The 12,312-nt window shown below is 36.3% G+C and overlaps 2 protein-coding genes across 2 annotated transcripts in view; one reads left to right on the top strand and one right to left on the bottom strand.

The window, feature by feature from the left end:
• Positions 1-4,242: 4,242 nt before the first annotated feature.
• arid6 (AT-rich interaction domain 6) lies at positions 4,243-9,694 on the top strand. The gene is made up of 6 exons (XM_057360899.1): positions 4,243-4,444; positions 5,794-5,944; positions 6,025-6,077; positions 6,344-6,441; positions 6,597-6,762; positions 7,825-9,694. The coding sequence occupies exons 2-6, from the start codon at positions 5,800-5,802 to the stop codon at positions 9,094-9,096; spliced, it is 1,734 nt and encodes a 577-aa protein (XP_057216882.1). The 5' UTR covers positions 4,243-4,444; positions 5,794-5,799; the 3' UTR covers positions 9,097-9,694.
• Positions 9,695-9,839: 145 nt separating this feature from the next.
• The window catches only part of rtknb (rhotekin b), a 40,217-nt gene continuing 37,744 nt past the window's right edge, over positions 9,840-12,312 (bottom strand). The window contains exon 13 of the mRNA XM_057360900.1: positions 9,840-11,122. Within this exon, the coding sequence (XP_057216883.1) occupies positions 11,116-11,122 (7 nt within the window). The 3' untranslated portion in view covers positions 9,840-11,115. The remainder of the gene's footprint in view (positions 11,123-12,312) is intronic.

Below are 12,312 nucleotides of genomic sequence, written 5' to 3'. Positions count from 1 at the left end.
ATTTGATGATTTGATTTTGTCTAGTCTTTGACTGGAATCATGTTTATTGTATTGTCCAGTGTTGAAGTCTCGAGACTCGGACTCGGTCTTGAACTCGGTCTCGAGACCCTATTTTAATGGTCTTGGTCTTGTCATGGACTTGTGTGCATTTTGACTCGGTCTCAACTCGTACTCGAACATGTTCGGAATTGGACTTATGCCCGAGTCCACTCGAGTCCCAGAAAAACCATTGAATCAAGGTTAAAAATTGATGATTTGTCAATGTTCATTGCATTGAATCAGTATCACTTTTGTACCTGCAAAATCACCATTATTGTGATCTTTTTTAGCTTTAGTTGAGCTGTTAAATTAGGTTTCCTTCAGCCATAACTGTGTGTTAAAATAAATTAGTTGTGGCAAAGAGATGACTACTTCTGAATGGTAATGCATGCATTTTGAAATTGTTTAGATCACTGTTAATAATTGGGTTTGGTTTATTAATGTGTCAGCTCTGTGGATCTGTAGTTTGATATACTGTGATTTTTTTAGGAATTAACATATTCACAATCTGTTAAACCACTTTAACACACAACGACATCAAGAATCTGCATATGAAACTCAACAATGGTGACAATCAACAAAAGAATGCTTCATGCTGCAATGCATGCTGGGTGATCTGTTTATCTGAATTATATTGACGATTGTCATAATTGTTGAGGGTTGTATGATGAGGGTTGATGTCAGTGAAATATGTTTGTTTATTTTCTCTCAATACTTGTGCATTGACTAGCCAGAGCACTCAGACCAGTCATCAATTGATCAATAATGTTTAAAACTAATACATTTTACAATTTCCATGAGAACAACCCCAAATTTTGTAAAAGCATGTCTGTCTTTCACAGTGCACAAGTGTTTTTATAACACTACTACATGACCTGAACGAATTAATTTAACAAAAGTCAAGGATCAAGAGCCCAACTAAAGCAAACACTGATCACAATAATAGTTATTATTGTGGGTACAAAACTCATTTCACAGAGTCTCATTTCATTTATTTCCATGTGAAAACTGAAAGTAGTCTGATAAACTCCAGACTTGAACCAGTTTTTACATTGTACCAAGGTCCCCTGTACGTCAATATCAGACGTTCAGAAAACGTAATAATGGGCCAATAAAGGGACGTCTTTTCAACATAGAAAGATGCAGAAAAGACGTCTTTTGGACATATCTTTGGTCAGGGAGAAGTCATAATTGTAACACTTACTATGTGGCCTTTTTTACCCTCAGCTAATAATATTTTTAAACTAATATCAGTCTAAGTAAATAAAACACAGTGTACATGCCATGGTATATTTAATGCACTGAGCACTCTATGAGCTCGGTGCCAGTTTTATTGTTTCCACCAAACATTTAACATATTCTTGAAGATTTCTATAGGTCTCGTCTCAGATCTCTTGTCCTAGGACTCGGACTTGACTCGGACTCGACCCTCTCTGGACTCGGTCTTGACTCGAACTCGACCTACTCTGGACTCGGACTCGACCCTCTCTGGACTCGGACTTGACTCGAACTCGACCTACTCTGGACTCGGACTTGACTCGGACTCGACCCTCTCTGGACTCGGTCTTGACTCGAACTCGACCTACTCTGGACTCGGACTTGACTCGGACTCGAATGAGCTGGTCTCGACTACAACACTGGATTGTCCTTATAAACATAAAATAAACAAATAAGATTCAAAAGTCATGAAATTGTCTGTGGTGACTAAAGTTTAACAGGTTGACTTGTTATCCCATCTCTTAATCAGGTATTCCTTACACAAATGACAAATTCAAGAAAAAGTTCAACATTTTTGCAATGTTCTTGCAGATGTTAAAATATAGGTTGACAGTTACAGTATGTTACCTCTGAAAAGATTAAATATCGTAAGATCTGGCTGCAATTCTGTTTATCAGATAATGGTGTTCATGAGGCTGTTTTGAATTCCATTGCATTGACATAATTTCACAATGCCAACGTGCAAATGATCTGAACCATGTGAGTCGATTAGTCTGATAACCATGGTGCATCAGACGCAGGGCATCATGTACATCTGACAGCAGTGGTGAAATTTTTGACATGTTTTAAAGTTTAAAAACTTTTTATTGCTAAGTATATTATTAGTCATAAAATGTTAAATAGAAGTCATAATGAAATTTAGAATGTGCAAAATATATCATTTGAGAACAGCACAAAAAGTATGCTGTGTGCCCTCAATTAACAAGAAAAAAATTCTAAATATAGATATAAATCTGTTGCTGTTTTAAATTTATCCCAAAAATTCACCTGGAACTTTTTTAAAGTGTAGGCCTACTCCACTATATGTATGTCTTTTTAAAACAGTGTAAAGGATCAGATATGTACAACAAAAATGTGGAAACCGTTTCAAATGTGATTGACAAATGATTCTATAAGGAAACAATAAAGTTTTACTGCTAACAAGATGACATCTGTTTCCTGTAAGCCTCAAAAGGAATTTCTACTTAGATTTTTTTTTGAGATCTAAAGACTAATTAATGTATAGTTCAACTTACTAATATAATAATCACAATTAAAATGTTACATAATACACTATTATCATTAGATTGTTTAACCAAAAAGGTATTTGGACACTTAGGCTAAACATTCATGACAAATTATTACCTAAACAGAAATGACAAATCTCACACTTGACAACCAGAAAGTATCCAGAAACTCTGCCCTATTATTGAACAGTACCTATATTTTACTTTTCACTACTATTTTGCTTCATAAAATATTGTAATTGAAGTGCCCATGTTATGTGTTTCTACTGTAAAATAAATCTCAGTTTTGTTTTAGATTCAATCTTTTATATGTTGCAAGGCATTCATACTGTATACGTTATAAATTTGACTTTCGTTTGGGCCCACTGTATAAATGTACAGTTTCAGTAAGATCTAAAACAGGTTCTTCAAGACAAGAAAATGTTTCTGTTATTGTAATGAACTTACATATACGGTTGGATGCGGTTGGACAGGTGTGGACAATCTGATGGAAAGAGACACTTATTCTAAAATATAGGCTCTTCAACACGTGTGCAAACATGGTCAAACATGCCAACACTGTCGCACTACGGATCTCAGCGGCCTGTCAGCGACTGCAAATCAATGCTTTAAATGCGACATATTTATGATTATTTAAACAATGTGTTCTGTGGATGTCAACAGGTGTCGAGCAGCCAATCGTGCCGTTCCATCAAAGACTTGTCTGTTTCTATTTGTGTAGTGACATATTTTGTGCTCTGATTACCATGAGGGAGGGAGACGGGCGAATTTGCGGTTCTTTTTCCTCATTTTTTGCAAATGAGTAAATCAATCCAGTTTCAAAGTGAGAATGAAAGCTTTGCCCAAGAATAAGTTATAATTTACTGCATATCCTCCATATGGTTTGAGTAGGTTTGCAGGACAGAACCGGATTGTTCAGCATCACTAATAAATCAAACTTATGCTTTATAGTTACATTTACCAGTGACCTTGTGGAAACACAATTTTAGATATTTATTCTTATTAAGAATAAATGAACCAAAATACAGTAATTGAGAAGCAATGGTTCAATCTTTATTTAATACTTTTTTTTCAATTATTTCCGGATGAGAAACCTCATGTGTCTTGAAGTTTCAGGAAAGATCTCAACATAGTGTCATAACCTGTGCTCAGCATAAAGGTCAGAGATATAAAAATGAAACCATAGTGAACGACAAAATCTGTCCAAAAAAAAACATTCCTAATTTTTCTCATGCAATGAAATGTATAACTGAGAACTATGAAGTGTTTACTTGAGTGTCTCTCAATAGAAATATCAAAGACATTCTCGAATTGGTTCATACCGCTTATTTGCAAAAGCTTATGTGAAAACTATGAATCATACAATACATTTATCCATATTAAGATTGCAGTGAATCTGACTAAGGATGAATTTTCATTTTATAAATATATCACAGCGCATTACTGTGGAATGCAGCACTTGCATGGAACTTGCATAATTTCAGGGTGGGGAACTAATTTCATGTAATACAAAACAAGAAAACGTTTGCGTCAATAAAAAAACTAATAAAAAGTTCCCAAGAAGTGCTGTACCAGCCTCGATGACTAAATCACTAAGTAATTATCGGTGATATTTATATTAAAAAGCTTTTGTCGTCTGACTTGAGAACAGGAAGAACCAGTCCAACTTCACATTCCAAACAGGAAGACAGTTGAATAGACATTTCAGAACTAAGAGTCCATTCATTCAGGTGTGCAGAATTAGCGTGTAGACATCACATAATTGGCGCTCTGTGCATTGAATGCAAGCGTTAAACTTCCCTCAAGGCTGATTATTTACTTGAACTTTCTCTGGACAACGTTCATCTGCATTTGGAAGCTGTCTAGTTGACCTCCACTGGCATAAAGCTCAAGAGACACAGGTAAGACAAGAGATGCTCATTATTGGTCAAACAAGAACTTTTCTCAAGATGGATTTGGTTCTTTGCGGTTTTTGGCTAAAAGGTGTTGTAAATAGTAAACAAAGTATGTTTTTTTTAGATGCAATAAATATAAAATACAGTATGCTTGCCATGGATCAGCTCAGATAAAAGGTTATCAATAAGATAAAGAAATTGTGTGTGTCAAGTAACAAGTCTGAAACCTTAAGTCATTGCGTTTGAATTTCATTTACCCTCAACATCATTTAAAGGTCTGAAAATGTCTGAGCTCATGTCAGCAGTCAACACACAATCGGTTTTCATTCGTTTGGGGGTTTCTGGTAGAGCTCTCAGTCAAGAAAAACAAAAAATTAAGAAACAATTAAGCAAAGAAAGAAAAAGCATTGCAAAGTTTTCAGTCTGAGATTTGAAACTGTAAATTCTGCATTTGCAAACATTTTGAATATGCAGAAAAATCGCATGGAAGAGGACAAAAATGCGAGAACAGGTGTCACAAGGCAGCTAAGAATAACAGATTCTTTATTTTAAGAAACCTTATTAAGTCCTGCATCGGTTTAATTATGTCTGTCCGTAACGAAAAGTAATGGTACGTTGAGTTCTTGTGTTTTTGTATGTTCTTGATCTATCATGATTTAGATATTAATCTGTCCAGTTGAGATGAGCATGAAATTCTTTTGTCTGTGGAATGTTTGATGTGATAAAATGAGAACATTGAATCTATTGTTGATCCTATGCAAAAACAAAAATAGCTATGATGCATTTAGCCGGCCAAGATTGACAGGATAAATGCATCCCAAAAAAGCTCCTGATTGAGGTGCAAAACCCTTCCATCCAGAAAGCCTCAGGTATTGATCGTGTTTTACGGATGTTTAGATGCTAGAAAACAAAACAAAAAGAATAAAAGAAAGCAATAGTAAGCACAAAGTTCATAATATAATTATGCACAAAGCACATTTTCAATGTGTCTATATAGAAAAATAAAGAAATGAATCAGGAATATGATCAAATTGTACAGCAGACACACGAAAGGGAAATACATATTAAAACTGACAAAAGAAACAGCAAAGATGGTAGACTAAACATTAAGTATAACATTTTTGTTTAGGAAAACGGGCACATTTATATAAAATATGGGTTACATAGGTTACTAGGTGCAACCTAGCATTGAGTCAAAAAGGGACGGACCCCAATTTAAACAAATAAACAATATAATTCATATTATTCATAATCCAGCAATCACAAATTTGTTTACCTGCAGTTCCCTTTGTAACAGTTTCTCAAGTTATTTCACTTCTTGGACAGATAAAACGTGAACATGTTGATATTTTCAGGCTAGCATGATGGAACAGGGCCGATTGAAGGAGTGCACCTCAGACCCTGGCCAGGAGATGACAGAGGAGAGCTTTCTAAAAGATCTTTACGTCTTTATGAAGCAGAGAGACACTCCAATAGAGAGAGTCCCTCACCTGGGCTTTAAACAGAGTAAGTGTAAAAAACAAAGAAATATACAACCGAAAAGTTTATTTTAAAGAATTCATCTCTATGTTATTTTTCCTTTTCAGTTGATTTGTTCTTGATGTACAAGACAGTCAAAGAGCTGGGAGGCTATCAGCAGGTAAAATCATTCTACTCCATTTCTCTTTTATTTTCACCACAGCTTACACATCAACTCATTTTTCATTTCATGACTGATGGGATTAAAGCGATCAAAACTGCAACGTTTACACACGTTTTACTGTCTGTCAGAGTTGTTTATGTTTCAAAGAGCTGCAGCACGCTTTGATTGACATTACGAACTATTTGACATACTCTGAAGATCACATTAATGACAAGTTCATTGTTTTCTGTGCCAAAGACCAACGAGTTCTGTGTGATTTTTAGGTCACTGCGCAGCAGTTGTGGAAGAAGGTTTACAACATACTCGGAGGAAACCCGCGCAGCACAAGCGCAGCCACCTGCACGCGCAGACACTATGAGAAGTGAGTACAATCATTACTAAACAACATAAATGAACACCAGAAGTCAATCGTAACAAACCCGTACACTAACAAAAATACCCTTCAGAATGAGTTTTAAGATAGTATTATAGAATTGTTTAAATGCATTTTAGTCACGAATCTCTTTGTCCAATCAGGCTTCTCCTTCCTTATGAGTGTCACCAAACTGGATATGGGGACAACATTGTGTTCAGGACCCCACGGACACAAAAACGCTTCCACCCCAGCAGCTACAGTGAATTTGAGCATGAATACAGGAGTGGGAAAAGAATGGATTTTCAACACATTCCAGCATTTCCTCCGGTGTGTAAATTGTTTTACCAAATACATTTGATCATTTTTTATTACAGGGCTCGTTTGAATGCTTGATTCTGATTGGCCAGTCGCAACATTTGCAAGTTCGTTATTCCCAGATAACAACCACTCAAAACTAATAACACATGGTAACCTGGATGCAGCAAATCATTTTGAAATAAATATATCTTTTACTAAAATATATGGCATTATATTTACAAATGATTCAACCAAATTGCCTGTTCGTGACATTTGAACGTCGTTTCTTACCTTAAAACCGAAACTAGACGGCTTTTCCATGTGGAAGGTCTGCATTCGGTCAAAATGAGCTAATAAAATATTTAAAATTCACATTTCATGTCCAGTTTTTTTCTCATGTGGCAAGTGGCCGTGTAATAAGCGGGATAATGTTCAAGCAGCCGGCTGTTATCGCGAAATAAGCCCCTTCAGTGTGATACAAGATGATATCCTGATCACACGGGGCTTATTTCTGCAATAACAACCGGCTGCCTGTAAATGATCCCTTACATAATATCATAAATGTATCTAGAATATACTTATTTATTATACAGTATATTGAAAGCCGCAGTCCATTCCTTTTGCTCTTCTATTCCCATAAAAAACAAACTTTCCCATAAAATCATATCAGACAGCTCAAATTATAAATCGGAGAGATAAGGAGACCAGTTTGAATTGTTTATGCACTTAAATAAAAAAAAAGAATTAAAAATAAACAAAAACTATTAAATTAATTACTTTTCACTAGAAAGTTATGGATTGCAGATTTTGCGATATATATATTTTGTATAAAATAAAATATATGTAATAAAATATATTTTTATAAACAATAAAATCATATTTTAATGGTAATATTTATTAAAATATTAATAATATTTACACATTGCCATTATATATTAAATATGAATACTATATTTAATATAGCAAATTCTGTATAAAATATTATATATATTTTACTATTTTGTCACAAGACAGGGGAAATATTAACCTGTATGTACCTTATCTGTACCTAGCATAATGAACTCATTTTTGCTGTTTTTCTGTCCCCTCAAGACCACTCCGAGCATGTTTGTGGAGCGTCAGAGACAGATGTTCGGCTTGCCTTTGAACGTCCCTCCGTACATCACGCACGACAGCGCATCTCTACCAAATTTCCTCACTTACCATGAATCCACACTGCCCCAACTGAGCCTCAACCTGCCAGATCAACCTCCCCGAACCCCTGCTTCATATCTGGCCGAATCCTCTCCAGAGGTCCAGAGCTGCAAACAGCCGCTTGACCTTCTACGTCACCTGGCCAAAGAGTACAAGACATCAGCTGGCTTTGAGGAGCCTCTCAATCTGAGCTGTAAACAAGACACACTGGGTGACACTCCATCATCTTTCAGCCCACCGGCTTCTAAAAAACCCAAGTTTCTCAATGAAGCCTCACCGCTTTACCCTCCAAGGGGTTTGAACACAGAGGAAGGTGCAGATCAAGCTGAAACCACGGAGGAAACGAGCCCAGAGGGACCGAGCCCAGTGTCATCTGATGTCATCGATCTTACCTCCTCCTCCTCCGGTGCCAATCCAGTGCCACGCAGAGCCAGCCCACCATCGGTTCACCTGTTCAACCGGAGAATGAACTACCCCGAAGCCTTCGCTATGAAACGCGAGCGGGATCAACATGACGACTGGCAGAAAGAAGAATCTAATCTAAACCAAAATAATCATCAAGCCTTAGATTCAAATGGCAATATGGAGATCCAGATTCCTCTGAGGCTTCTACAGGAATTAATCCGGAGAGGACTGCTCTCCAGCCCAGCTTTATCTGGACACAAGCTTCTGTCCCAAGACCCACCCAAAACTGACACCCCACCTGTGCCCAAGTTACATGTGAGGTCACACTCATCCGAGAGTTCCCCCACGAGTAAGGAGCCAGAAGATCTGAGCTTCAGAAACCCTTTGAGAAACCGAAGCCTGCAAGACGGCGGTGTGAAGAAGCCCCTGTCATTTGGCAGCACAGAAGAACTGAAGCCCCAGAGCATCTTCGGTTCTTTTCAAATCAAAAACCCTGTCAAGTTCTCTTTTGATAGGGACGTAAAGCCAGCTCACCCTAAACCAGCATCTGTGACAAACAACCAAGATCACATGAGGCCCAGATATGCTGATAACACTCCGCTCTCTTTGACCATGACGCCAAAATCGGACAAAGCGATGAAGACATCATCCATTGTGGCGAAGGAAAGGTCTTCCTCGCCACCTCTGATGCAGGTAACATCAGACCACCTGAAATTTCTCCTGGCAAATTATCCCTATAGACTGGAAAGGGGGCCGACATTTTAAGACTGTATGTTTCTGAACGTCCTAATCTTGCCAAATCAGCCTGTTTGGTTGCATTACACAAAAATGAGTGAAGATGAACTGAGAAAAGTGGATTGAAAAGCTTTCGCCCGTATATTTCTGTGTGCAACCGTAGCATCGAAGAACTGTCCACTAGCAGTCACTAAAATGGATGTGACAGGTGGTTTTTAACGTTTTGTAAAATATTAATATGCTGTAAGCATGACAGAAGTCAGCAAAGATTTTTTGCTTTCTTTTTTTTAGCACCACTTACTGTAAATAATTTGCATTGTGTGATTTTATATAGCGTTCATTATAGTTACATTTACAACAGAAAACGGTACATTTTGGATATTTTAGGCAGAAGTGAGCTGGTACCTGTGTGTACTGCGTGAAGGCCCTGATTTTTGCCATTTTTGTGTCAAGACACCTGTTTGAAGAAGCCTGAATCATTTGGCAGCAAAGCACAAACCTTTTCGTAACATTTTTATAAAAATTAAAATGTAAACAAATGTATGTGAAAAGCTCATGTGTTGCTTTATTCATTATTTTATAATTCTCACTTCTTGAATGATGTTTTTGAAAAATTTTGTACAAAAGCTTTAATAAAGAATATAGCTATAAAATGTGAGCTTGGTAACAGAATTTTTACAGAATCACTTTAAGATCTAAAACAGTTGAGGCAGATCACATAGAGATCAAACCTTGGAAATACCTGATCTTTAGTTTTATAAAGAAATATCAGATGTCACACAAAAAAGTTGTTTTACTGGTTACACGGAAACTTTCGGGAATATATTGACGTTGACACATGCATCCCTCTTATTGATGGCAAGATGCCATACAAAAATCTGCAGCATTGAATTCAAGCAGCCACTCCTGTATTTCACTGTACACTGTGAATACACACCCACATAAAACAATGTATTTACACAGTGGTGGCAGCTTCAAACGTTCATTTTATAGTCAAACAAAATTGAAAAATAAGCATGTGAAACAACAGCACAAAACTCCAAACATTTCTTCGGCGTGGAAATCTCAGATGTAATCAAAGTGAATTAAAATACTTTATGTAATGCTTAATAATTTGAACAAAGTACATTCCTGAATTCATTTTCACAATTAATGTATAGTAAGGTTAAAAAATCGGTCAACATTAAAAATGCTTTCATATTCATACTGAAATTAGGTTAGCAGATTAGCACAATTTCAATGACAAGACAAGTTAAAATATAACTATGAATTTCAGAATTTCTTAGTTTTGGTAATGTCCCCCATTCGCTTTAATGTGCATTTGTTCTATAATGAACTTCGCAAGTTTGTATAAAACCTCACGATCTGTGTTATCCTGAGAGGGTGTGTCAATGAAAGCACAGAAATCTGACCTTGAACAACCACATCACAAATTGACTTATTCGATTAGTGACCTTGAAAAAACAAGATTTTGGAAGACAGCTACATATAATGCATATAATAACAGATAAATTACAAATACAATTGTACATTTGGTAATTAAAAAATAAAAGAAAAAAGAAACACTAAGAAAACTGAAGTACATTTAAAACATATTTATAACGTATTTATGTGGTATTCAGGTGCCTGTAATTTTCATATGCAAATTTCCATTATAGTCTTGGGTGATCCAATAGATATTTGCTAAAAGCAAAATAAATAAATAAACTGTCTATAAACTATAGCTTGTAGCGAGTTTAAATGTTACAGTTCGCAACAACTTACAAGGCCAATAAAATAAAAGTAACTAGACTTTTACTAGTCAGGGATATTTGATAAAGATTTGATGTAATAAATGCAATGTAATTAATGCAATAAAGGGACATTTTTAGTTTAAATTATAAAATTAAGAGTAGGCTATAAATCATTTTTTATTATTAAAAAGAAAAAGAGGCAGACTAAGGTTTGCAAACATTTATGTGGCATATATCCGTTGCTGTGCTGTATGGAGTTGTACTTTGTTGGGGGTTGTGCACCAAACAGGTTTTGTTTCCTATTCCCCTTTCATCCTTAGTAACTGAAACAAAGAATAAGGAAGAGATGAAGATAAACAAACCAATTAAATTAAATTAAATGAAACAATCTTGTTTGAATTCCATGTGGTGTGGAAAATATTTAGTCTTGCATGATGACACAACCAAAGGTGAAGAGTGAATCTGATCTCTGAGTAATCTCCGTTCATGACTGCTAATACATTACCTTTTTTTTATTTTACCATTTTATTTTCATTTAAATATACTATTATTTTAAACTATTATTTTAGATGGTTAGTACTGAAGCTAATTTATTAGTTCACACACACAAAAATAATAATTCTATCATTTACATACAGTAACACATGTTACAAAAACATGTGATCACTTGTTAAATTCATTTGGTTCTGAAACGTTTTCATTTGTGAAAGTGCATGTGCAAAATGCTGGGATGTTAAAACCTATGTCATGGTACTGCCTTCTTGTTCAGGATTTTCTAGCCTTGTGGCAGGATCGTGACAGATCCCTTATGTTTAGTGTGAGAAAGTCATGGGGTGTTTATCTTTTGACACTCCATGTGCTTTCTCGTGTCTCGTCATTGGCCCCGCCCCTCTCGTTTCCTGTATTGCTTCCCTGCCGTGTCTTATGTTCCTCACATGCCCCTCGTTATCTTCCTTTGTTGGTCTCCCTTTAAAATGCCCTCATGTTTCATTGACCTGTGCTCGTTCGTTGTACTCTGTACTCGTGTGCTCTTGTACCGTGTTCGTACTCGTTGTAGAAGTCTTCGTGTTCCTGATTCCTTGCCCTGCCTGTGTTCCCTTCCATGTTTTTTGGTAAGACGTTGTGTCATTGTTTTATAGTTAATTTATTTGTTGCTCCTGTCTTTTTGTTTTTCCCCCACATGGGAAGTCTTTTGTTTTGTATGTATATATATATATATATATANCTGACCTCTAGCATCAACAAGGCATTTTCGCCCACAGGACTGCCGCATACTGGATGTTTTTCCCTTTTCACACCATTCTTTGTAAACCCTAGAAATGGTTGTGCGTGAAAATCCCAGTAACTGAGCAGATTGTGAAATACTCAGACCGGCCCGTCTGGCACCAACAACCATGCCACGCTCAAAATTGCTTAAATCACCTTTCTTTCCCATTCTGACATTCAGTTTGGAGTTCAGGAGATTGTCTTGACCAGGACCACACCCCTAAAAGCATTGAAGCAACTGCCATGT

The sequence above is a fragment of the Triplophysa rosa genome, linkage group LG19 (genome assembly GCF_024868665.1).
Source record: "Triplophysa rosa linkage group LG19, Trosa_1v2, whole genome shotgun sequence".
NCBI classification, from domain to species: domain Eukaryota; kingdom Metazoa; phylum Chordata; class Actinopteri; order Cypriniformes; family Nemacheilidae; genus Triplophysa; species Triplophysa rosa.
This window is presented reverse-complemented; position numbering and strand designations above follow the sequence as displayed.

Excerpts from the sequence above, each read along its gene's own strand:
- arid6 (XM_057360899.1), top strand. The coding sequence starts at position 5,800 with ATGATGGAACAGGGCCGATTGAAGGAGTGCACCTCAGACCCTGGCCAG. Across the intron at positions 5,945-6,024 it reads TCACCTGGGCTTTAAACAGA|TTGATTTGTTCTTGATGTAC; the intron begins GTAAGTGTAAAA and ends TTTCCTTTTCAG. Across the intron at positions 6,078-6,343 it reads AGCTGGGAGGCTATCAGCAG|GTCACTGCGCAGCAGTTGTG; the intron begins GTAAAATCATTC and ends TGTGATTTTTAG.